This window comes from Argentina silus (genome assembly GCF_951799395.1).
Source record: "Argentina silus genome assembly, chromosome: 5".
Taxonomy (NCBI): domain Eukaryota; kingdom Metazoa; phylum Chordata; class Actinopteri; order Argentiniformes; family Argentinidae; genus Argentina; species Argentina silus.
In genome coordinates, this window is record NC_139659.1 from 5,800,849 (window position 1) to 5,828,392 (window position 27,544).

General features: G+C 42.4%; 1 protein-coding gene across 1 annotated transcript; it reads left to right on the top strand.

The window, feature by feature from the left end:
• Nucleotides 1-1,101: 1,101 nt before the first annotated feature.
• On the top strand, nucleotides 1,102-22,665 carry plppr1 (phospholipid phosphatase related 1). Its single transcript, XM_083670126.1, has 8 exons — nucleotides 1,102-1,213; nucleotides 8,948-9,041; nucleotides 13,865-14,053; nucleotides 16,831-16,963; nucleotides 19,078-19,328; nucleotides 20,023-20,199; nucleotides 20,536-20,667; nucleotides 22,080-22,665. Exons 2-8 carry the CDS (start codon nucleotides 8,982-8,984, stop codon nucleotides 22,110-22,112), a joined length of 975 nt encoding a protein of 324 aa, XP_083526252.1. The 5' UTR covers nucleotides 1,102-1,213; nucleotides 8,948-8,981; the 3' UTR covers nucleotides 22,113-22,665.
• The last annotated feature ends 4,879 nt before the right edge of the window (nucleotides 22,666-27,544 follow it).

Sequence of the window (27,544 nt, forward strand, 5' to 3'; positions counted from 1 at the left end):
CTGTGGGACAGTTGGATAGTGTCAATACTGCACTTTGAAATAATTGCTGAAAAATAAATACTGAGCATGATATTGGATACACACCCCTTGATAAAGAAATATGACTACAAAATATGTTATGAGCTTTTCAGGGTTTTACAGCATTTCCAGTGTGTCAGCTCAGATGACTATGTCACGTTCTCTTTATTGGCCATGTATGAGAGGAGAAGGGGCGGGGTACATCTCATAGGAGACTACTTCCACCCTCTGAATCTAATGTAGCATGCTATCTGAATCTAGATCACTGCACACACACACACACACACACACACACACACACACACACACACACACACATAAAACACACACACACACACACACATAAAACACACACACACACACACACAAAACACATAAAACACACACATAAAAAACACACACACACACACACACATAAAACACACACACACACAAGCCATTATGCATACATGAAATTATGCAAACTGCACTCCCAACACGTATAGGCTACCACACTATAGACTGCCATGATGGCATCTACAACCATGAGTCAGTGTCTTGAGTCGTTTTTTCAAGAACTATCATATTAGCTACATATGTGTGCATCACCTTTAGTCTAGAGTTCACTATTGAAAGAGCAAAGCCAAGACTAAATTAACTGTCTAATTTATAACATCTCAAAGCCTTTCCATAAAAGCTCATATAGTAAAGATTAATGTCTGTTTTGAGCTTACTCCACCACTATTTGTGGTATTCATGGCGCGTGGATAGTAACACGTGGACGAACAACAGTTGCACATCTTTCCATGCATTCCTCGGGGAAAAGACTTAGAAGCTACAGTAACATGAAAAACATTACAGTAATCTCCGAGACAGGGAACAGGCTGGGGTTGTGACATAGTTGCCCCATCGGGTTCTGGGGTTGGGTAGTCAACCGTCCCGCTTCGTCGCGGGGATCCTACTTGTATGGACCCACATTTACCACGCTTGACTGGATGCTCTGAGTAGTGAGTACCCGCCTTGACTCCGCCTCCGACTCACAGCATCCATCCCCTTGCATTCACGCACGATTTCTGCTTATCACCCGTCTCAAAGCAAACACTGTGGTATTGGAACAGTGGGAAAATACGATGGAGTAGCATGCACGCGTTTGGGCACTATTTCCCATTTACTTTGATGGATTTGCACCTCCATTGGATTATACATTCATCGCACGGTAAGTTCCCCGATACAGTCGGTGGCACTCATAGTACTGATAGAAATGAGCCGGATTGTGTTTGCTACGAGCCTTTTCAGCTATTGTCTGTCAGTCCTCAGCCCTCATGTGCTTTGGTATTGACCAAGTTCGGACATCTGAAGTGGAAAACATACATTTTTTTTTTCAAACGTTAATTTATCGCGAACGTTTAACAGGGTGTTACTTTGTTACAAGGTGGTAAACCCTGAAAATGAAGCCACACGTTGAGGGCTACTAGGATCCTCAGAGGGGTCGCTTAGTGTTTTTAACGATCGTTTGACAGAGCTAGACCCAGACACCTGTCTCTCGAGCCATGATGACTACTGTATAATCATCCTATCGTTCTCGTACTAGACTATGCTATGAGTTCCGATTGAGGTGTGATATAAAAATCGCTAATGGGCATATTAGGCTATTTGTCCTCCATTCGCAGGAACATTGGGATGGTGTTCAGTCTGTTCATTGTTTATCAGTGTGTTGATTCAGTCACCTTTGGTCATGGCCTCCCCTCTCTATCAACCATGTCTTCAGCCTAACATGACTACACCTGCCCCAGACCCAAAAACGAAGGGATTCTCACACCCATATGCGTTCAAGACAAGAAGGTTAAAATACATATTGTCGTTGCTACAGTGAAACTATTTATTGATTTCACTAGCAATCTTATGTCATAGGAGTTCTAATTCACCTCTATTGAATAAGCTGTTCAATATGATCAGTGACTTAATGAGCAGATGCAATAGATGTGTTAATGACAGAACATTTATAAAGAGGATTATGCTGTCTGATGACAAGTGGTCGATCAGATGAATGCTTCGCTATCAACAGGCCTATAGATGGATACCAATGCCTATGGAATGACAACTATCAGCATGATTTATACACACATGCACACACACACACACACACACACACACACACACACACACTGGCCATTGGACAGTGCTAGATAATCCGTAAAATGGTACAGTATACTCTACATCCACATTTCAACACATTTGATTGAGTTAGCACTAGCAAAGCAAGCTGGAAAATTTTGGCTGGATTTCAACTCAGAAATTCTATTGAAAAAACAATGCTCTAACCCTCAATTACTATAAGGCCAGATACTGTTGGCCTAACTGGTATTTATTGTCTTTTAATGTAATAAATGCTATTCAAATTAGATGGATTGTGTAAGGGGGGGTCTAGGTGAGTGCTCCATAGTAATCTGACTCAAATGTCATGTCAACGTTGCTGAGTTTGCACTACAGCCCATGATGTATCCACAGGGGGTGACTTTCAACCAGACATCAACTCTATTCAAGTGCCCACCCAGCTGAGCAAGATCGCCTCAAACACCTTTCCAGCGGGGCTTTTGATTACAGGACCTCTGCACTTGAGTTGCTTGACAACAACCACACAAGTTCCCTGTTTTGAGATTTATGGAGGTTTTTTGCCAAAATGGCCATGAAGGAATTCTCTACCTGCTGGATAACCAGCAGATATGAAGTTTGGATGCTCTTCAGAACTCTGAAGTGGCAAGTTTAGTTTTGTCACTGTGTGCAATGGAGAACGCAGTCCAAGTAAAGGGCGTGCTTGCCTGCTTGCATAGAAACATTCCCAAATGTGTGTACCATATGTGTACCATATTCTTGTTTTTGAGTTTTGAGTTTTCATTCACAATATTTCAATCTGACCACTTTGGCCTATTAGAAAAAAGTTGAGGGGATACTATTACTACAAAACAATAGTTTCCATTCGGATAAAGAATCTGATGAATTAGCATTGGACCACACAGAAATTGAGTGGACTGTTTATCCCAGCTGCTCTGACACCTAATTCACAGAGAACCACACAGGAGAAATAATCAGCAGATATAGGCCATGAGTCATGCCATATTCATGACGAGTCAGTCAGTGGACGACTGGCATTAACATCAGAAAGCTGCTGACCCGTAAGATGACATCGGACAGGCAGTATGAGTCCCTTCATTAGAACAATGAGGGTCTTTTCTGGGTGATGTCTGTGATAAGGCAATACTGCATTATCAGGGAATATTAGAACCATTTTAGAGAGGCATGCTTTTTACAAAGTAAACAACAAAAACAGAAACATTTGATAGTTGTGTTAAGAAACTACCATAAAGGACTAAGGACCCCTTTTGAAATTGAATCCTCCTTCCAAATCCAGTCGGGACTCCCAATTGATTTTTTGGGAAGGCTCATTCTCCATCCCCCCTCCCCCTTATCCCCTGTGAGCAGGTATTTGATTACCTCACTGGCCGCGTGAGAGGGCCTCCTGCTCTGTGATACGGCGGGAGATGTCATTGCGATAACCCCAGGGGACAGATTGGACCAGTGCCAGAGATAAGGACAGCCACATCACCCCTGGATACACACAGAACATATGCTGGCCAAGCCATGAATGATAATATGCTGGAAAAGTGCTGATATCATCTGTCCTACATGGCTGCAAATACAAGGGTGTCCAGAAACAACCCATAGTCCCTTCACCCCAGACACTTATGTAGATTTTAACTGCTGCATATACTGTTTATCACTGTTACACATGTTGTTCTTATCCAGAAAAAAACCAAAAACTAAGCCCCTGCGCTCTATACGCTTGTGAAGATCTGCCACACATCATTGCTACAGGCGTTGGCCCTGTCAGGAAACAACCCCTAGCTTCTACTCTTGCTTGTCACATAGATCTCTTCTACCTCATGTCATTACTACAAACGCTGACCCTGTGCAGAAGCATCCTTTAGTTCCTATGGCCTAGACACATGTCAAACTCTCCTACCACAGATGCTTGTACAGAAACAACACCTAGCACTGACAAACTAAACACTTGTTTTGTCGATCTCCTCCACCTCTTGTCATTGCCACAGACGTTGGCCTTGTCCAGAAATAACCCTAGGCACTTGTGTCAATCTCCTGTACTTTGTTACAGTATCTTTACTACAGTGTGTATTACAAGGTAAATCAGACCAACTCAATGTGAAGAAGATTTAACAGCCTGGTGATGATTGGATTAGAGCAACAATGGAGTTTCCATTGGTTGATGCAATTTTGCATCAGTGTCCCTATGGGGAATGAAAGTGAGGTAAATCAAACCTGTTTCTGAGGAAATGTTTGGGATCCTACGACACAAGCCCCTACTGCGAGATAGCAACAGCTTGATAAAGTTCCATGTCCTGTAAGGCATATGGAGTTAAAGGTTTTGATGCCATGCAGCTCCACTCAGATGAAAGAGAAACACAAACAGGTTCCTTGACGTGAAGACGGTTGTTTGATCTAAGTATAGCTCTAAGATGTCAAGCTTATGTCATCTGAGTGCTATCACATACAGCTTCTTCAGCTGTTTCATGTACTTCAGCTACAGCAATTAGCCTAGATAGCCAGGGAATTGTGTGTGTGTGTGTGTGTGTGTGTGTGCGGGGGGGGGGGGGGGGGGGTGAGTTGAGCATCAGTGGTTCAACTGGATCTGTGAGAGTGAGTATGACTAAAGGGAGCTGTCTCACTGGTCTGTTCCCACCTACTCCATCACAGGCTCTTCTGTTGCCTTCAAATCTGCCCAGATTCACACCGTCTGTGCTTTATGCTCCGGTTTGAGCGTGGAAGTAGTTTTATTAAAGGAGATGTACCGTCGTTGTTTTTACAAGGTGAAATCATAACATTACCAGTCAACGTTGCCGTGTCTGCTTCCCCTTATAACCCGGCAGGCGGATCCCATGGCAACAGATTTGTATACAGTAGGCTTGCTGTTTGCTGTGTGTGTGTGTGTGTGTGTGTGTGTGTGTGTGTGTGTGTGTGTGTGTGTGTGTGTGTGTGTGTGTGTGTGTGTGTGTGTGTGTGTGTGTGAGCGTGTGTGAGCACAGGCTGTTTAGAGATTGTGTGTGTATGGGTGAGATGCATTCCTCTACACACAGTCTGTTTAGAGATGGTGTGTGTACAGGACAGCTAAGCGTCCAGTCTGTGTACAGAGGAAATACTATGTAGTAAAGAGAGGAGTATTTACAGTATTTACAGGTAATGGTGTGTTATGCATATGTGGTGTGCATAATGGTGTGTTATGCATATGTGGTGTGCATAATGGTGTGTTATGCATATGTGGTGTGCATAATGGTGTGTTATGCATATGTGGTGTGCATAATGGTGTGATATGCATATGTGGTGTGCATAATGGTGTGATATGCAGTATTTCATGTGAATACACTGGTGGTTGTTCACCAATTCAGTTACAAGTTCCAAACAACAACATCCTCCCAAATAATAATATAACCCCCCCCCCCCCCGAAATGGACTTGCAGTGTCAGACATTAGCTGTTGTGTTTCTGCATGCACGCACAATTCGAAGAGGCCAGACATAAAGGTGAACATCAGTGAGTCCACTCCCCTTGAACACCCCTGGCAGTAACAACATGTTTATATGCAAAACTGAATGTTGGGTAGGACACTCCATTTTAGAATTTTTTTTCCGGACCAAAATATTTTTGGGAATATTTCTTTCAAGGGGTCTCATTCCCTGATCGTTACCAATTAAACAGTCATTACAACCATTCGGAAGCTTTTAGGAAGCTTGAATGTAACATATTGGACCTTTAACTGCCTGTTACACAGAGATTGTGAGTGACAGGTTAATACCACCCATATTGCCTTCAGTAGAACTGTCAGCTTCAGTCAGTCTACTCCCTGTTATTGAGGCTGTTAAAGCATGGTCATTGGCCTATTACACAGTAAAAAAAAGCACACCCGTATCGGCGTAACACAGAAAATGTGACCATAAATCAACCGGTGTCACCCAGTGGGTCTCTAAGTCAGCTCTGCCGACACCTCTCCTGCTGTAAGCGTTTTGATGTGGCGTTGCGGCGGCGGAGGGCTGTGAAATGGAAAGGTATTGATGTTTGTCAGTCAGAGATTGCCGCCTTCAGCGTGACGCTCAACCCTGAAGCGGATCCGGATTGTATATCACTTTGCGGAGATAATAGAATCATGAATCACTGCGAGTGTGGACGTGTCCCAAATAAAAAGGCTTTTAGTGAGACAACGGAGCACTCCTCTGTGTTTACACACCCGACTCAATGAGGGGGCATTCAGAGGTTTGAGTCACATCACCGACAAAACATACTGTAGATTGAAGGTGTTTAAGGTAAACTACATTTCCTGTGATATTGTACTCAAACTCGAACTCTACTATGCCAAACACTCAATTTAAAGGGGACCATTAGAAGTACCATACTTAAAGGGATGGTTCACAAATAACAAAAATACTTGCATGGTTCCCTTCCTTCTAAGTTGTCTACGGGCCAGTATAGACTACAGCCCAGGCCTTGAGTTTCTCTGCTCAGACGCAGGCACTGACTGCTAACATTAGCATTGATGACAGAAGAACAGTGGGAGTGCTGCGTTGCACTCTGGAATCAGAACTGAAATTGACTTCAAACAATCCCTTTGGAGGCAAGGACAAAAAAAAAACTTTTTTATTTGTTTACGAAAGCTTTTAAAAAAATAAACTCCGGTTTCCCATATGTCTCTGTGTGCTTCCTTTCAACCTTGGTAAGGCACGCAAGTGCGGTTTCAAATGCAAATGCAGTTTTTGTACTTTGTTTTGCTGAATGTTTTGCCTTAAACCCAATATTTACTAAAATGTGCAGATTTTAAAGGTAGACTCAGCAATATGAGTCTACGTAGTCTTAGCGCTTGTTATTTTCTCATTATTTACGCACCTTTTTTTTCTACCATTGCACTCCTGGTTATTACTTCACATTAAATTGCGACAGCATTGTATAAATACACTGTTGCATAAGCCACTTTCACACGGGAACAAAATGCCAGCAGTTTCCTAGCATGAGGCTTGGCGTGAACAGTCCTTGGCGCCATGTTGTGCCACCAATTCGTACCAGCAATAGAGGTAGTAAAACTGCTGACATGTGGCGCCATGTTGCCCGGTGTGAACAAGGGAGTTATTTCATGGCACCATTGTATTGTCTAGTCAGCTAGTCAAAAAGGTATGTAGGGTTTCCGTTTTTTCTCATACAGTCCTTCTAAAAATCATTGTCACAACTCTAACCTAAGGGTCCTAAGAGCCTTAATGGATTTTCATGTGATTGAAAACTGATGTCGACAACATTGTAATTGTTGATTGAACAGTTATTTTAGCAGTTTCTACATTATTTTGAAAACCCTGTTAGACTGGTGAACCAGTTGGACCAGAAGTTGGACCTGCCCCTCCATGAATTTGATCTGTTGCTCAGCATAATTATGCTTTTACTTCTGGTTGATGGCTGAATTTCAAGCTCTATGGCCTATGTAAAAAAAACTGGATGGCACCAATTGAGGTCAGTATGAATAGCCAAAAGACAGCAAGTCGGCACCTCATGTTATTAGTAGTTTCCTAGAAATCTCGTGTGAAAAGGGCTTTGGTAGTCTAGTAATTACTTTGTTGCTACAGAATACATTCAGCTTGTGCTCAACCCCATTACTATGTAATTACAGAGCAATTACAACTACATGTTGTTATTGGAGTAATTGTAACATGTGCTTACAGCTCTCATAACAGGCAGGAGAGCAAGTTCATACAACATGATCCTCTGTAGTTTTTCTTTTCAGAGTGAACTATTCGTTCCTCAAGCACAGTTCATTTCCATGATTCTATTGTTAGAAAACCAACCTACTGCTATTGCTACTCTCGTCTAGTCTAGGGCTGCTGGAGGCTGCATAGTAGCTCTGTATCTGGTCTGGATGCATGCATTAACATGACAAGTCAGAGTTATGCAGGCCGTGTTGGGTGTGAATGTTCAGGGACAGCTCTAGTGAGACTCTGTGGCTGGCCAGCCAAGCAGATGGTTGATGTTCATGTGGTGACAAGTAATACATCATAACATGGAAAAAGAAATCCAAACAATAAGTCCAACTAAAGATACACAACAAAATCTGGACAAAGGCCTCACGGGGTCAGGAGATCACACTCGCTCATTAGCCTCGTCAGTCCCCATTTACCATTGCTTAAACACACCGGCACTTCCGCCCTAGGAAGTGTTTTGTGATGGTGTACTGCCTAAACCAGTGCCTATCTAGCCTGGCTATTCCTAGCACTATGTTCAGCTTGAGTTTTGAGAGCTCCTCTACAACCAGTGAGCTGCTGTAGCTGTTCTCAGTGTTAGCCCTACATATACATGGGTTGGGCCACCAAAGTGTTTTTACAGTGAACCCCCAAAAGATAAACATTTTCCAAGTGCCAAAAAGCTGCTATTTGTTCTAGTCACTGTCTAAGCCCTGTCAGGTCTTTGGGAAACCCTTGGATATTACTGTAAGGTCTTTTCCTTTGAATTTACCTTGCAGAGACCAGATCAGCCAGAATTAGCGAGTTGTGAAATGAGAGCACTGTATCTGGAAAGGGCAGGATTTGGAGGTGAAGCCTGATATTAACATATCCCATGCACTTTGTGAGAGCGTTTGTGGAATCAATCAGATAGCCTTTCAGATGTCAGATCTGCTCTTTAACTAGTCTATCGTTTCACATTAGCGATCATGTCACTCAGTTAGATTAGAATGCTTTTTGTCTCCCTCACTTTTCCCCCTCATCTTCAATTTGACACTCTCTCAGAACCAAGGGGGAATGCAGTAGTTGGTTGAAAAGTCTTTGTAGGCTTTGAGAATGTTAAACCGTGTCATGAGTTTCTTTGTTGTACACATAACCAGTCTTACTCTCTGTTCTTCTCCTCTTTAGACTGAGACACAGCTGAGACCTTGGTTGAGAGAAAATGGCTTCAGACAACACACAACGCAGTTACTCCATCATACCATGCTTCATCTTCGTCGAGGTGAGTCTGTCACGTTTACCAATCTGGCAGGTAAAAACGGTATGTCCTATTTTCCCGGACCCAGATTAAGTTTAATCCTGGGCCGAATCAAAAGTCAAAAGCTTCTCTTTGATTCCTCACATCCCCTATCCTTGCCTCCTTCTCTATGCATTGGTTGAAAAGGTCCAAGGAGGACCTTCAGACACTCTCCTCCATTGGCTTCTGAGAAGGAGGTGAGGAAAGAGAACACAAGCAATCAAGGAAAAACTTTTGAGGTTTGGTCCTAGATTCAAGTCCATTGATGGGGTATTCTAGTCCTGGACTGAGCTAATATGGCCCCAGGAAACCAGCCCAAAATATGAGACCTTGTACAGTATCTATAGTCTGTGTGCAGCTGCTGCCTGTGATCCTGTTTCTAGCACTTGTATAGGGTTAAGAGGAGTCGACTGCATGGCTCAGGAGCTCTCTCTCTCTGTCTCAGAGACAATGCTCACAGCCCCAGCTCCATGTTTAATTAACATTTCTGCCAAAGCTCTTTAATCACCGGGAAACGTCTAGAGACGCTTTACATCAAAGCCTTGGGTTCTGCGAAGAAGGACATGCTTTGCATATCGCATTCAGAATTCTGTCAATTCTCTTTCTCTCTCTATCTCTCTCTCTCTCCTCTCTCTCTAGCTTGCCTCCTGTCCCTCCAACCTCTTTCCAAAACCACCCATTGTTGTCTTTGCCAGACTAGAAATGCTGTGAGAAGTGAGGAATTACAACAATTACTGAACATATTTTTAGAAGCAGGAATATTTATTGGCTGCATTATGTCACTTCATTGGGAGTAGGAGGGGGACATTTACAGTAAATTGAGTATACAGCTTAAGTGCCTCTCATGATGTTTATGTATGTGCTCCAATTTCTATTCAGTCCTCATATCTCCTTGTTCTGCTGTCAAATTTCAGAGACACTCTCTATATCCTTCTCTCAGTCTTTCCTCTCTGTCATGCTCAGAGTCCCCCCCACTCTCTCCTTTTCTCACTCTCATATGCTGTCACATGCTTAAAACCTCTCTCTTTTCTCTCCGTCGTTCTCTCCTCTGTCACTTGCTCATTGCGCCCCCTCTCTTCTTCTCTCCTTCTTTTTCTCTCCCCCTTACCATCGCTCTCCTTCTCTCCCCTATTACATTCTATTTAGCCTCTCCCTCTCTCTCTCTCTCTCTCTCTCTCTCTCTCTCTCTCTCTCTCTCTCTCCCCCCCCCATCCTTCTCCTCTGTCACATGCTCAATAGCTCTCTTCTCTCTCTTTCCTCCCCTGTCATCTTCAGTGCCCCTCCCCCCTCCTCCCTCCTCCCTCCTCCCTCCTCCCTCCTCTCCATCTCAATGGCTGAGTGGAGTATCTCAACTGTCACAATCAGAGCAGGGTCAGGGGACTGTCACAATCACATGACCAAACTGAGCTAGCCCATTTGAGCTCGTCTTAATCAGCCTTGCCAGAGGCACTGTGACATGGAGGCTGTGCTCTGTGTTTGTTTGTTTATTCATTACGGTATTAATGTGCTGCTCTTTAATAAGTCACCGGGACCTGAGGCGTGTGGGCAGGGGAGGAAGGGTGTGTGCATTTTGTCACACCCCGGTGTACTCCCCCTTTGCCTGTGGACCTGCTTATCGGCATACAAACAACATTGGGTCACATTGACATCAAAGTGCAGACATAGGTGTATAGATGTTCTAACTCAGACCACTCTGCAACATTGGATCATATACAGTAGACACCATGGGTTATATAGATGCTATAACTCAAACACAGGGGTATATAGATGTTATAACTCAAACATAGGGAGAATATAGATGCCATAACTCAAACACAGAGGTTTGTTGACATAATAACACAGATCCCAAACACTGGCATTTAGATGGTTTGGCACAGACCCATACTCACACAGGGAAGGACATATATGACTTACTTTATGACACTTACTTTATGACACTTACTTTATGGCTCTTAGATTGAAGCAGTTGGGCTTCAATCTAAGACACAGAAGTCAGCTGGATCTAAAAGAACTGGCAGTGTACGTCACTGCCTCTTAAGGTGTATGCAAACAGCTAGATTCCATTAATCGAACCACCTGCCTGTCAGATATGCAATGGCTCATCTGATGTTAACCCTTCACTCACACTTGGGGTACACGGCACCATCTGTCATAGTTTTCTAGATCTGTCACAGCCATATCCATCTCTCATAGCATTTGACAGGAGGGTTATCTATGTTAGCATGTATCTGTCTGGGCGTGAACGATGGTCATTAATCATGTTCAAACACACTGTACTGAATGCATAATGAAGTCCCACAGCCATAGTGTGATGTGGTGTGAGAGGAGAAATCAGCAGGTAGCACCTAGCCTAGCCTGGAGGGCGGCCATCTTGGCTCAAACCTGGCAAAGGCAGTGTCTCTGAGGGAGAAGACACATGGACAGTTGTCTCTGGGATCTGGGCTGTTTTTTTTATATATGAGCCTTGGATATGCTGTACTGCATATTATTGTGTTTGTGTGGAAGAGCTGGGTGGGTAATAGGGTATCTATTCAGTTGAGTAGTGTTAGTGTAACAAAAATATACATACAATATTTAGGTAATAAATGGTTTATTTGGAGATGAAGGAAGTATGCAGGCCTATTTACCAGAGTGGATTTCTACTGTACAGTTGCAGAAGTGTCTGTATCTCTGTGTCGGTCAACAACATGCTTCATTCTCAGATTAGGAGTTTCCTTTAGGGGTGCAGTCATCTGAGTAGTCCATCGGCAGAAACATACTGACCCCTGCAGGACCAGATAGGTTTTGCATCTTATAAGAAGCCGGTTATGGGCATAGATGAGGCCAATATCTTTCAGACATTTCATTTTCTAAAATTGAATATAATGGTTATGTCATTACCATTTTCCAAATGGATAATAGAGCATAATGACTCAGAATTAATCTTTTGTTATGATTTTGTATTACTAGCATTGTATTGGAAAATTATTATGTGCATTTTTTCCCCATGTTTGGATATGTCATGTCAGCATCCCCTAGTGGCTAGTAAGCTATGATGCTTTTCACACTTAATAGGGCAATGTCCAACCCTCAGCAGTGGCACTACAATGTCACATATGACACTTTTAATGAACCCTGAACTTTCAAGTTTCTTAATTGTCTTTGACAACACATGTACGACTAATTTATTTGGAAAAAGTCACAGAGCTACACATTTTGCCAGGTCATGTCACTTTTCATGTAGACTAACGTACTTGATATGTGACATACGTACTTGATGGAAATATAAATATTGACAATATCATTTGAGGTTAGGTTGCTCTCAGAATGCTCATGCTTCTAGTCTCTCACAATGTCTTAAGGTGTTGTACAGTGCAGCACATGGAAATCTGGCCATTGGTGAACTCTCTCATCGGTCATCATCACCCTTCACATCACGTGGTCTTATCCTGGATGCTGGCTCACAAATGGTCAATATAGACAAACTGTCCTGTGTTTCCTTCATCTCCTGTCTTTTCACTCATTGTCTTGTTTCAATGAGTCATTTTAAAAGGGGAGCAATATTCAAGCATGGTGACCTTGTGAAATAGAGGTGTTGGAAATTAAATTGGATTTAATCTGGCTGGCGTAGTCCTCAGACTGTCTGTAATTACAGTTCAGGTATTGGTGTCATATTAGAATCTTTTTTCGATTAGGAATTTTTATCTGATCCGGTACAGCAATTACATTATAGGTATTGATGTATTGCGATTATTACATGGTTCTTCCTATCCTCTTACTTATTGCTGCAAGAGAGTTTTGAATAATCTCCACTTTGAAAGAAACAATCATTACAACATCTCCTTGATCCCGGTAGACTTGGGCCTATGTCCTGATCATATGCAAAGTGGCTGGTGAATCAACATAAAGTGTGGTTATACATACCAGATATCAAATGTTCACTTACAACTTAAAATGATACTTTATTAAAACATATTTTTCATGTATATTTCTCAGCAGTCCACCATTGATATGTTTCCCAAAATATAATCATTTTTTTGCAAACAAGCATCACAAATATCCTAATGACAAGCTTATACATCCTGGAAAAGTGAGATGATGATGCGTTTTGTGTTAAAAAAGCATAATCATCTTACTTTTCCAGGAAGTAAATATGAGGTCATTAGGATATCTATGATGCTTGTATGTACAAAATAATTATATTTTTGGACCCCATTTGGACTGATGAGAAATATACTCAAAAATGTTTGTTTGAGTGGAAAGCATTCCTTAAAAACAGTAGTATTCAAACATTTGAACTTTCTGACACAATATATGTGTTTAAATATACTGTATATTGTATGTAAAAATGTGTTCATGGCAATAGGTCTGCATTAATGATCAACTATAGTTAATATGATTAAGAGATACCTTTCAACTCTATCAACTGTAACATAGTAATATCAGTGGCAGGTCTTGGTTGTATAATATGCTGCTTTAGAAGTGATGCCTATGGCCCATTTGTTGACCTTGTTCATTAGCAGTTTACTAAAAGGGTTTATGTAACATGCTAGAGCTGTCTCTGAGAGTGGAAAGAGCCCAAATAATATGAGACATGAAAGGAAAGGGGGGGAAAATAGGGAGGAGGAAGAGGAGGAGGAAGAGGAGGAGAAGAGGGGAATTGTGCACCATTGAAGAGCCTGAGAGAGTGGATGCCAGACAAGTAAAGAAGGACTACTAGGCACATTGCTACCCAGGCTTGGACGGACAGACATACAGACAGGCAGACGACCTTTAGTTCCAGACATGTGGACTGATGCCTTCCTGTGACCACCATGTTCTACTTCCAGCTGGTCATCATGGCGGGGACAGTACTGCTGGCCTACTACTTTGAGTGCACCGACACCTTCGGCCTCCACATCCAGGGCTTCTTCTGCAACGACGCGGACCTGATGAAGCCCTACCCCGGGGTGGAGGAGGTCAGCTTCATCCCCCCTCTCATTCTCTACTGCGTGGTCGCTGCCGCCCCCACCACTGTTGTGAGTAGAGAATTGGTTAACTCTCTTTTTCTTAACTGTCTGTCTCTCTGCTTTTACATCTGTCTTGTCTCTCTGTCTGTCTATCTTTCTCTCCTTCTTCCTATCTGTCTGTCTCTCTCTGCTTCTGAATATAATAACTTTCTCCAAGCATTTTGTGCTCTGACCACAACTTTAAATATTGGTGGTGGTCACCGTATCAAAAGAATGAATTTTAAAATTAAGATTTGAATCAAGGTATCCAAATAGCTCAGTGCAGTACATCAACATGTTTGTAGGTTTAGCAAAACCCCTTATGCTAGCACATTTTTTAACATTTTATTTTCATCTTTAATTAAGTGTTTTTGGATTGCAGCTGGTGCTGTAGTTGCAATGGATAGACTCAATTTTGAAGAAAACACTGAGACACAATGTTAGGTTGGAATAGCATGAACATGAGCACTAGATGGCAGTCCAGTACCATGGTTGAAGAGCTAGTCAGCACTTTGGAAGTCAACAGATACAGCGTCTCTGCAAATGTGCCTGCTTGCACCTCCACTGCTGTTAAATACTGTTAAAGCCCACAATGCACTACTGCATGAACACTTCCTGATTTGTATTGAAGTCTCGTATGGAATCTCACTCCAGCCTGGATTTAAGTTGTGACTGTCAGCAGTATTCAGTAATCTGAGGACTCCCGTCAAATCCATTTAAATGACAAATGAAACTCTTCAAGAGTGCTGTGTAAGAGCCTTTGGATGTATTTCATGGGTCACATTGCATCGTTCACTTGAAACACTCTCACAGACACTAAAACAGCCATTCATAATGAACTGTGACAGCTATTCCAGCCTTATTGGATGTAACGTATGGCCAATAAAAAGGCCGCCACTATTTCACACTGTCCGTTTTGGTTGGCTGATCCGATGAGTGTCCGTAGAGGTGAAACGGGTCACAAAGTGCTCTAGAGCGTAGACACCGTAGTCATAGTAATGGCTAATGCTGCGGTCTGTTTGTCAAACTAAAACCAAGGATATTGTATCATACACGTATGATAACCATACATTCAATTATAAAGCCCCAAAAATGTAGGTAAACAATTAGCAATTTAATTTCCGTATTTTATCTTTAAAAGCGTCGGAATGGTTTCAGCATAGGCTACGTGGAGTTTCTGCCATGTTTCTTATGCCAGCCCTTTCCTTTTGGACCCATTAGGGGGAGTGCACAGGTGCACACTTCAGTGAAAAGGGTGGAGCATTGGGACGCAGTATCAGTCTGAACTGTGTACATTAGGAACTGTAGAAATGGGTATCTAGAAACTGGGTGTTATTCCATTGGAATGGAATTTAGCTTAGTTCCTAGGTATGCTGCTCCGTTAACTCCAAAGCCACACACAACCCTAGGAGGAATGATCAGCAGATTGATTGAACACAATGTGCTTTATCTTCAAGTGTTCATCGTTATAATTTTGATCATATGCTGTGTCCCATTTCTCCACTTCTCTCCCCTGAAGTGTACACTTGTGCACCTCCCCACAAGGAGTTTCAGCATGAGCTCTTCCCCATTGTAGTCCACGTGGGGAAGAGCACAAGTGCACATTTCAGGAAAATGGTGGAGAAATGGGAAGCAGAAATTGTGTCAATAGTATTTCCAAACTAATGTCACATCTAAAAATGTGGCATTCTGGGTGATTTGGCATTGACCTGTTCAGTTTCTTAACAAAAGTTCCATCTGCTACAGTATCTCCTGTGCCCTGTCTTATAAAGACATGTATTAGGGCTGTGTTCACTAGAACAGGCTAACAAATGGCATCAGGCTCTTTTCTTGCACTGTCCTTGGGCAGAAAAAGCTCTCTCCACTAGCCTTTTTACCTTCCTCCACTTTAGGCTACAGTCTAATAGCTTTTTTGATTTCATATACAGTACAGCAGCAAGACATCCCATTAGGACAAATTCAATCATCGAAAATGTACATTTCATAGGAGGAAATCGTGGCTCCTATGAAATATACCCTGTCAAACGTAGATGAACGTTATCACAGATTCAATTTGTGTTAAGTGATTTTTCAGATGGTGGTGTTTCTGTAACAGTTGCCTGGGGGTGTAAAGTTGTCTGTTTTGCTAACCTGGTGTTATTTGTGATACTTGGTCATAGTGGGAGAACCATAGCCTGGGACCAGACTGATTTTCTTCAAATTTCCATTTCGACCCCTTGCCCCTAGCCTCTATGTGCTTGTGAAGATCTGAGGGGTTTTGACAGGTGTAAGCAATCTGGTAATAGCTACACGTTGCCCTCAGATTGGCTGGATAGAATTTCTGCCATATTGCTGGGGTTCTCAACCTTTTCCTCTGAGGCTCCCCTGAGATTGGAAAAACCTGGGTTCCCCCTCAGTCAGCGATAACATTAATATAAATTGTCCCCTATCTGTCTCAACTGGTAGTTCAACAGTAATTGTTGACACCAAAAATAAGAAAACATACAATATTTTGATGTTTTATCCTCATGATAGAATGTCAAGCACTGCTCTTTCATAAAATGTTTATTTTTTTACATTTTCCTGCTTTTATTGTTGTTTAATCTTTCATTAGGCCCCGTGGGGGTCCTTGGACCCCTGGTTGAGAGCTACTACTTTACACCTGTCCAATCTACTCAGATCTCAGAAGTGCATAATGGAGTAGGGGTCCATTTCAATCTTCTGTTACTATTACTACTACTACTATTACTACTACTACAACAACAACAACAACAAGTCATGCTTGTGTGTGCTATGTGTTCACACAGTGTTTCGGTGTTTGTTGTTAGATCTTCATCGGGGAGGTCTCCATGTACATCATGAAGTCCACCAGGGAGGCCCTCATCGCCCAGGAGAAGACTATTGTGACAGGAGAATGCTGTTACCTGAACCCTCTCATCAGGAGGATCATCAGGTTTATAGGTGAGCTGTTACACTGTCTTTACAGTATAAGCAGGTTTATAGGTGAGCTGTTTCACTGTTATTACAGTACAATATCACCAGGTGTGTAGGTGAGTTATAATAATAATAATAATAATAATAATAATGCATTTATTTTGTGTAGCGCTTTTCTCAGTACTCAAAGACATTACATTTCATGGAGGGAACAAGAAAAGATAGATAAATAAAAAGTAAAACAAACGCACAATCAGTAAAAACAACAATAAAAATAAAGATTAAAAGCAAGTTTTAAAATATTGTTTTTGAGGGACTGCTTGAAGGAGGAGAGCTTGCTGCATTCTTTGATGTGGTTTGGGAGAGTGTTCCAAAGAGTGGGGGTTGCAGTGGAGAAAGCCTGGTCCCCCCAGGTCTGTTGTTTAGTCCTGGTGATGAGGACAAGGAGGTTGACATCAGCTGATCAGAGACTGCTGGAGGAGGAGGTCAGAGAGGTGCCATGTTGTTGAGGGCTTTGTAGGTGGCGAGGAGAATCTTAAACTGAATCCTAAATCGGACAGGGAGCCAATGGAGGTTTTGGAGGACTGGAGTGATATAGTCTCTGGAATGTGTTCTAGTGAGCAAGCAGGCAGCTGAGATCTGAACATGTTGGTGGCCCCAAATACAACCCTGTTGCAGTAGTGTTATGCCAGTTATAACACTAATTACAGTGTCATTAGGTTTATAGATGAGTTATTACACTGTAATTACAATATAATTTGGTTTATAGATGAGTTATTACACTAAATTATTGAGATTATACATTACATTATCAAGTTTGTAGGTGACTTGTCACACTAGTAACCTAACTACATATTTTGTATTGGTGATTTGTTACACTGTCACATTTACTGTAGTATTGCTATATCATCCGTTTTCTAGGTTGTTCCAGTTGTATTTGCCATAATATACATCTTTTTGAATTAGACATTCAACAGATATTCCATTTTATCTGTCAGTCAGCTGAACAGCCCAGACTCCGGAGGTGTGTGTTGTCTGGGTGGTGTGAAGTGTAAGGTGACAGTCTGAGTGGCCTGTCTGTGTTTGTCTAATCCTTCTTATTACAGAGAGGATGAGTGTAAACATTCAGATTTAACAAGGTTGGAAGGTTGTCAACCTCATGTTTTAATTAGAAGTCCTCTCACACCAGAGCCAATGGTGCACTCTGTCCCTCCCTACCTCCATGCATTATGGGAGAAGTGCAAACTCTGTTTAAGTGCACTTCATTTCATAATTCCCTTTCAAAATACTATTTTTGGGATATCTGCATGGCTATTTTTTTTGCAGGATTTATCAGGAGTTGACTTTGTTATATGAAGTCTGTGGTACAACACATGACGCTTTGCTGTAAGCTGAAACTACATGACACTTTATAGGCTGGGCTTAATCAGATTCCTGCTTTGCTCCTGCTGTTTCTGCTGCTGCTCCTGCCTAAAGCAGGGGCCCGTGGGTAACGGTGTTCTCTCAGGCTTGGTATTGGAATGATTTGGCCCACCGTATCTCAGACAATCTTCCACACTAGTGACCGCCACCAGAGAGCACACCTTTCCTCCCTTGTCTTCTTCTACTTTCTCTCATTATATCCCAGCACAATGTTCTCAACCTATACCTTCACAAAAGAGCTTCTTCAGTTACAGGCTATGGAGGATTAACATACAAACGATTGCAATTTCATGGGCAAGCAACCCAGATAACAATGAGTCATATTTCATGAACGTAGAAAATAAAGCATCCGGATTCATGTAAGCGATCATATGTGTCCACTGCTTATCATGCGAATCAGTATTCGAAGGAGACATTATTCATTAGTTCAGGTACTGTCGATTACCGTATAATAGCCCCTGGTTGATGAATGTATACATGGCATGTAATTGCTCATGTAAAGACTGTGACTTCATCAAGGATGCAGTGGGAGTATACATAATTTCCATAGTGCTTAATTATGCACTTTGTCTAATGGGCCACTGTTTGCCAAGCAGAGTGTATGTGTGTCCATCCAAACATATTGTTTATGTTGTTTAGCACTTTGTAATAAAACAGTTTTCATTAAAATACAAAATCTATACATTTGACTGATTGATTGATTGATTGACCCCCTGCAGGTGTGTTTGCGTTCGGCCTGTTTGCCACTGACATCTTCGTCAACGCTGGCCAGGTGGTGACGGGGAACCTGGCGCCTTACTTCCTGACGGTGTGCAAGCCCAATTACACGGGGAGCGAGTGTCGCTTCAACCACCAGTTTGTCTCCAACGGCAACATCTGTACCGGGAGCCCTGCCATGGTGGAAAAGGCCCGCAGGTCCTTTCCGTCCAAAGATGCTTCGCTCAGTGTGTACTCTGCCGTCTATGTGACGGTGAGGGATAAGATAAGATCAACGTTGTTGTCCCAAAGGAAAATTGTCCTGTCGGTCACACAATGTATTATTAGTATTCTGTTCCATTGTCACTGTCAGCAGTTTGTTATCACCATGTGACTTCAGTAGGCTATGGCAGTTGTTGGCATGGCAATCTGTTTAGAAGTTTATCTTTGTTTCTATCTGCAAGTGAGATTCGGAAAAGGTGTATACTCGGACCATATCAATTGATAAGTATATTTTGGTAATATTGGTATACTAATATTGGTATAATATTGGTATATTGGTATACTTTATTACAGAGGTACTTTATTAGGTACACCTTGCTAGTACTGGGTTGGCCCCCCTTTTGTAGCCCATCTGCTTCAAGGTTCGACGTGTTGTGAGTTCAGAGATGGTCTTCTGCATACCTTGGTTGTAACGATTGCCTTTCTATCATCTTGAACCAGTATGGCCATTCTCCTCTGACCTCTGGCATTAACAAGGCATTTTCGCCCAGAGAACTGCCGCTCACTGGATATTTTCTCTTTTTCTGACCATTCTCTGTAAAACTATATATATATATATATATATATAGTACCAGCAGGAATCAAACCCATAAGATTAGCATTGCTAGCACCATGCTGTAGCTCCAACTGAGCCACAAGAGGACCAGTTCTGTCAGTTTTCACCTCACGTCTTGTTCTGTTTTCAGATGTATATCACCAGCACCATAAAGACCAAGAGTAGCCGTCTGGCCAAGCCGGTGCTCTGCCTAGGCACACTGTGCACCGCCTTCCTCACCGGCCTCAACCGCGTCTCGGAGTACCGGAACCACTGCTCCGACGTCATCGCTGGTTTTATTCTGGGAAGTTCAGTGGCTCTCTTCCTGGTGATTTGACTTTTAAGTTTTTATTTTTAAAGTTATTCTCCTTCAGGGCTAACGTGAGCTGTTGAGTTCTGTACATACTTTACAAGCAAAATAGCTGACCTGAGCGTTTATATAATATAATTCAGTATTCTACGGTATTATTATTATTATTATTATTACTCAACATCTAACTGTTCACCCTTGCTATGTAAAGATGTAGTTGTGAGAGTGTATTAAGGTGTGATTGTGAATTAGTTGCGTTGAAATGTGGATGAAAAAACACTTCCCTTGATTAAAGTTGTAAAAGTGTTCTGTTAAGCTGTGATTGAGAGATGTTTTGTGTCTCCTTTCCTGTAGGGCATCTGTGTGGTGAACAACTTCAAAGGAGCCCACTCCACTCCCGCCAAGCAGAAGACTGAGGAGTACCGCGGTCTTCCACTTATGACCTTCCCTCGCGTCGAGAGCCCACTAGAGACGCTTAGCGCACAGGTAGGTCACAGCCCTACCATGACCTGTTGCACAGGTAGTGACCCTCACCCTGACCCAATGTACAGGCAATGAATTCCCCCTAACCTTTAGTGCCAAGCAGACTTGGGTCAAAGCTTTACTTACTGTAGTTTGCTTGTCGCATGAAATCGATGAGATTTACACCTAATTGAAAATCCTGACCACCTGGGCTCGCTGGGTCAGCTAAATCAATTGCAAATTACGTGTTCGAAGTTCAATTATATTTTGACACTGCAACCAAAGATTGTGCATATTTGCCCTCGACACCTTCACACAGCTGACCTTATCCAGTCAGTGTACATCATTATTGATAGCTGATGCTAAAATGTGTGCTCAGCAGTCTCCCTCAGAGGAGGGAATCATGTTAAATGTATGAGCCGCCGCCACCATGTTTATGTGATAACATGCACACAGCTCCCCCCCCTGCATCACATTTACTTCTGCTGTACACTGGCTTCAGAGTCTAAATATGAGAACTACTGCCCCGAAATGAAACACAGCACTGCATGTGTCAAATTTACATTTAGATGCTTTCCATAGTGGTTACATGGAGAGTTATAAGTGCAGTGGGTATATCTAGTGACTCGTTTTACTCACTTACCTGATCAACCAGGTGGAAGTATTTCCTTCTCTTTCAGCCATTTTGTGCCTATGTGATTTCCCTCCAATTTGTTATAGGAGTCAGCTATTCAAAGGGATTGAAGATGCATTGTCTAGCTGACGGCTGGATTTTCATCTCCATCAACAGCAAGGGAATACGGTTCTCCTCTAAATTGACATCCTATTGCAGTGGGGAAATAGATAAAGACAGCTCTACTGACAGCAGGCCAGGCCAGGCCAACACAAACAGACACACACACACACACACACACACACACACACACACACATACGCACACAGTGGCCAGATACACACCTATCAACCCACTGCAGTTAAAACATGTCTAAGAAAGGCCTGGCTGTGTTTAATGTGTAAACCACAGACGTCAGGCTCTCCCTGTCAGAGTATCCCATCACTGAGGGAGACAACCTATTGGTGGAGCCAGCAGAAAAAGACATCTTGCTGGTGGACTCCACAGTTTGTCTCCAGATTGATGACGGACATGTAATCAATGTTGGGAAGAGGGACTGTTTATCAGATATCAACCACAGTTGGTTTGCCTCAGGTTGTGGTCCTGATTGGTCCTTTTTTTTTAAAGGATGGGAATTCCACCCTCCCTTTGTATTTGTTATACTTCATTGAGACAGCAGGAAATGCAGACAGGGAAAGTGGCGGTGATCAAACTTACAACCTTGTGCAGTGGTGTTCATGTGCAAGACGGGTAGCTCAGTGGGGCACTCATGAACCCCTTTCTAAACCATTTTCTTGCCTTTGCCTTTTTCTTTGTCTTCCAGAACCATTCTGCATCGATGACTGAAGTCACATGACTAAGGGGCCAGCACAGGGTCACTTTTGCGTCACCTCAAGACTTCTAGGCACAAATGATGTTTTTGTACTGTGTCATACTGTAAAAAAAGGACAGTATTATGGTGTAACTAGTTAGAGGCCGATGTTTTGTACATTTTGTATAAGAGAGTGCTGTCGCCAACCCTGAATATGTTAGGTCTGTTACATGTCAGGATACACACATTCCTCATCATGTTTTACATCACAAAGTAAATATATACAGTATACAGTCTATCTAATGTTATTGAAATATTGATGTCGTTATGTGGTATTTGTACAAATCCCTCTTCGTTTTTTTTCTGTACATTTATTGACTAAAGTCTTATTTTGTATTATTTTTGTTATCTCTGTATAAAACATTTTGACCGACTTTTGCCTGCTGTTTTTCAGGAATGTTTTGGTATTCATTTTTGGTGTATGGGGAAAAAAAAACTCCTGTTGGATTGTGACACGATATTGTGCTTTGTTTTCCTATGGCATACAGACATGAGCATCTACTCAGCATGAAAGTACACAGAACTGTTTGAATAGATATTCCCAATTTGTATATGGTCTTTCTTTGAAAATTGCATTTCTTTTGAAATGCTGCATATATTTTTCTTGATTTGTCCACAAAATAAATAGTTAGTAGCATAACATGTTGTCTCACTAGTTTTTTGCCCACAGATTTGAGTGAAAATTGAGTGATCTTTCCACTGTGCTATGCGATGTCTTGTTATGAATCATGTTAATTTTGTATTTATCATGTTTAATGATCAAGATAGTAACTACAATAATATTGTATCCCCACACATGAGTGCTAAGTAGAATCAGTCTTTTCATATTAATTGCACAGCTGCCTCTGGGAGACATGATGAACCCTCTAAGCCTTTGTCATTAACTAACTGTCTTATTATAGTCAAGACAGAACAAACAGGATGCATATGGTCCTCTGTGGATCAGTTGGTAGAGCATGGCGCTAACAAAGCTTAGGTTGTGGGTTCGATTCCTGCTGGGACCATATATACTGAAATGTCTGCACTCACTGCAATGTAAGTCGCTTTGGATAAAAGCGTCAGCTAAATGGCATATATGTTATATATATATATCAATGCGTACATTGGCACACAAAAAGCCTGAGGTCTGGAAAAGGTCTTGGACAGATGAGATTAATATTATCATGTACCAGAGTGATTGCAAGAGGAAAGTTTGGAGAAAAAAAATCTGCCCAAGATTTACGGCGTACCACCTCATCTGTGAAACAAGGTGCAGAGGGTGTTAGGTTTGGGCATGTATCGCTGCCACTAGAACTTGCTAACCTGTCTTAATTGATGATTGTAACTGCTGACGGCTGCAGCAAAATGTATAATGATTAGATTGTAGGCAAAAATACATCAAAACAAACAACAACTGAAGATGGCTGCAGTACAGGCCTGGCAGAGCATCACCAGAGAAGATACCCAGTATCTGGTGGGGTCAATGGGTCATAGACTTCAGGCAGTTATAGCATGGGTTGAATTATAGAATTGCAGGATTGTCGACCAAATACTAAACATGAGTACTTAATTTGGACATTTGATGAATCTGTCCCATTACTTTTGGGTATCCTGAAATAGGGGGACTATGCATAACAAGTGTTGTAAGTTCTGAATGGTGAAACCAATGTACACAAATACCATCAAAAGCTGAGAATCTCTACGTTAACTTCACGGTATTTAAAATCCAAACTTTTGGAGTGTAGAGCCAAAAGAAGAAAAGACGCTTCACTATGACATTGCTTACGCAGGGCACTGTAGATCCATTGTTGGACCGCAAACAGAACAGGGTTGATCAAATGGCTACACACTTGTGAATGTGCATTTTGCTTCAAAAAATATGCTATGACACAATCAGTAGTCCTCAACCTTTTTGGCTCACAAACCCAACAAAATGTATGTCAAGACAGAACCCCCCTTCGTTCTTGCTCCTTGCTCCAAGGCATCTTAACATTGCATCTGACCAAGAAACATGCACAAACAACTTTCTTATCCATAACGTCAAGCGAATGAACAAACAACAGACATGTAGGCTAACCATCTGCTTCTCAGTTCTCCCTCTCTCGCCTCCGCTGTGCCCCTCCTCCTTGTGCTCTCAGCAGCCGAGACTGAAGCATATGATGCGAAATGGTTTCATCAGTTATCTACTTTAATTCACAAATTGACAGTTACATGACAGCTATTTCCCTGCAACGTCATAAATGAAGGCAATTCACTGCAATGAAGTACAGCAGGCCCAGGCCAAAGTTGTGACCAATGGAGAACGGTGGGTTCATTTGTTTTAATTCTGCTCTGTCTGTAGCTATTGGGGGTTGATGGATGTGTGGGCTCTCTGCCATGTTAATATCCAGTACTGGTTTATGTTGTAGTCATTTATAACTCCCAGGCAGGGAGCTCTCAAGATAGCGGAGCCATCCAAATATGCCAAGTCTAACTGTATAACCCTTTAATATTCAATAAACGGTTAAACTAAGATGTCAGAGTTCCTGACTGAAATGCTATTTATGTAAGCCAAAGTAGAGCAGCGGTACTCTCAGTACTTTACCTGTCCCTGATTTAAAAGGTTCTTTCTAGACTGTTATGCTGTCAGAGAGTATCCGGTTGGGCATGCTGCATCGCACCATTGTGTCTGTAGGAAATTTTGACCTGCCTTTCCATGCCACTTTGTGTGGCTAAGTGTATTACGCAACCAATATTCTGTCTCTTGGCTGTCTTATTTAAAAATGGAGTTATTTCAGTTAATGTCATACAGTGACGTGAAAGGTATTCGTCCCCCTGCACAATTTTTAAATGTTGTTTACCTTAGAGCCTGAAATTTAAATACATTTCTCACTGATCAACACAGCCTATGTCAATAATTTATTAAAAATGAAAAACAGAAGACCTGTGTGAAAAAAGTATTAACCCCTGTTGCTGTGACTCCTAAAATGTGCTCAAATGCAAACATTTATACAACAATTGACTCAATATGTTGAATTGAGTCCATTGCAATGCTAATCGTTAAAACTTGTTTTAATGCATAACCTTGTCTTTGCAGGGTCCATTATTCGAATAGGAATCAATTACTCACTCTGTTGATCAGATTCTCACCACTAACTGAACAAATGGAACAAAACTGCCTAGGAATGCTACCCTGGGGAGGCCTGGGGAGTCTTAAAATATCTACTAAGTTGAATGGCTGAGAGCAAAAAGCACAGTTGATGGGACAACATCACTCCAGTCACTCTATACAATTGGTCGATATAACCTAATGACATAAAAAAAAAAAAAATCCATAACTGTGTTTGCAACAATGAAGTCAAGTGATACAGCAAAAAAAGTGGCTGGAAATGTGTTTCTTTGGTTTTACTCCAAAGCAAAGTTTAGTGCAAATCCAGCACATGCTTCGCCGTTTTCACACTATGTCCCGTGTGAACTATAACTTTAGGCTTCTGTAATAGGCACCACTATCCAGTGAGAAAGGCGCTGTTTGGATAATGCTCTACCCCGTGCAGGGTCGGCAAAACACACAGTTTATCACATCCCCTTAACGCCTCAGTTTTGTTCATGTTAATGCATAGTTCGCACACTCGGGAGTGTTCAGGTGCCTATCCACCGGCGAAAAAGTGGGGGATGGAAAATAACTACTTCAGTGACTACTGTAAGTCATAGAAATTACTTTGCGTGGTCAACACTAGCAACGACGCTGTTTTATAAGACAATGTCTTTATGTCGTTGGTCTCCAAATCGCGCTCGTAAGCGTTGGATCGAATAGACTCCAACAGAATGCGATACGTGACCGTTCTGAACTGGTAGGTCCGTAAGTGCCAATTGAGGTGCTGTAGATCCACTATAAGATGTACCCCCACCCCCCCACTTTTCTTGGGGACCAGGAAATAATGGCTGTAGAAGCCCAGCTAGGATCAGGTCAAGGGACAAGGAGTGTTCCCTTGTCAACAAGGGAGCAAATTGCACTCTGTATCCCTGTTCTAGTGTGTGTAAAACCCAGGGGGAGACTGCACACATGCGCCACTGCTCCGAATGGAGAGATAGGGTCCCCACCTACTCCACGAGGGGAACAGAGGGTCCCTGCTCCAGCAACCAGGATGAGTTTGAGGTACAGGCGCCCTGCCCTGCAAAGGGGGCAGATGGTCTGCCTAACCGTAAAACTCTTTTCACCGACCCGTGCACCTTCGGTGTGCGCCCACTTACGCAGGTCCTCATAGGACCCATGGGGCCCAGAATGCTACGCTTAGAACAAAGGGTGACATACTTGTGTGACCTGGCCTGGAAATGATGTCTAGGTCAGGAGAGCTGGAACGGCTCCCAAGACCTCTCTGCCCTCTGGCAGTAGGAGTGCCGCTTCCACCTCTGAGACCCCCCAGCCTAACTGGGCAAGCTGTTGACTTTCCAGTGGAACAGTTGCACTAGGTTCTATTGGAACAGAACCAAATCTCCTTTTTTCAAAAGTAGTAGCCTATATGACAAGTTTATAAGCCTGTCTATCCCAATGCTGTCCAATGATACGATAGGACATGGTCAAGCTTGAGATGAGCCCACTGCCAAATTGTGAAATCATGTGTTGCTGCTATTTGAAAAAGATTTGCAACACTTACACCGTTTGATATACCTTTGTCAAAACCATTGCATTTATGGAAGACTGGCAACTAAAGAAAGTACAGGTGCACATGATCTATCTGAGATCAAGTTAAAATCAGGGAGCTTTTTTTTAATAAATATAACACATCCAAACCCATACACAATGCAATAAAAATAATTCCTATCCAGAGTCCCCTCTGAACAGAACAGAATAGAACAGAACAGAACAAAACAGAACAGCTGTTACCGGAGTCAGACAGAGCATTCAGAGATGCATCAGCACTGGAACTCAGTATGCAGAGGGAGCGTGTCGGCAACAGCTATCGTACATCAGAGTGACATCCCTGTGACACGCTGCACCTGACAAACGAACCCCCCCCCCCTGTGACACAATCACTCTCTGTCTCCACACAGACTCTGCTGTCCCATTCACAAATCCCAAAACGACAGCTCTGGAAAGCACAGGAGGAAAAGGTCCGATGTATCACATCGACATCTTATCACCATCCCCAAGTCCCTCTTCACATTAGTCCCTGGGTCTATTGAGTGTACTTCGACATCCAAAAGATCTCATTCGTGAGAAAATAAGATGCGCAGAGAAAATGTGGTCCAGAATTTAGAAGCTAAATTGAAATAGTCCACCACATGGGGCCAAGCCTTCTGGTACATGGTCTCATCCATCTGACTCCATAGTCAGTGTGAGATTGGAGTGGAGGATAGAAACTCCAGCTCCAGAGCTCAGGAGAAGAAGCCAGGCTGGTCTGCTCTGGGTGGGGCTCTGGGGTGTCAGAAGTCACAGTCTGACCTCTGTTGCTCCAGCT

Coding starts and splice junctions, on each gene's coding strand:
- plppr1 (XM_083670126.1), top strand. CDS start 8,982: ATGGCTTCAGACAACACACAACGCAGTTACTCCATCATACCATGCTTC. Junction 14,054..16,830: donor CTGCCGCCCCCACCACTGTT/GTGAGTAGAGAA, acceptor GTTTGTTGTTAG/ATCTTCATCGGGGAGGTCTC. Junction 19,329..20,022: donor ACTCTGCCGTCTATGTGACG/GTGAGGGATAAG, acceptor TTCTGTTTTCAG/ATGTATATCACCAGCACCAT.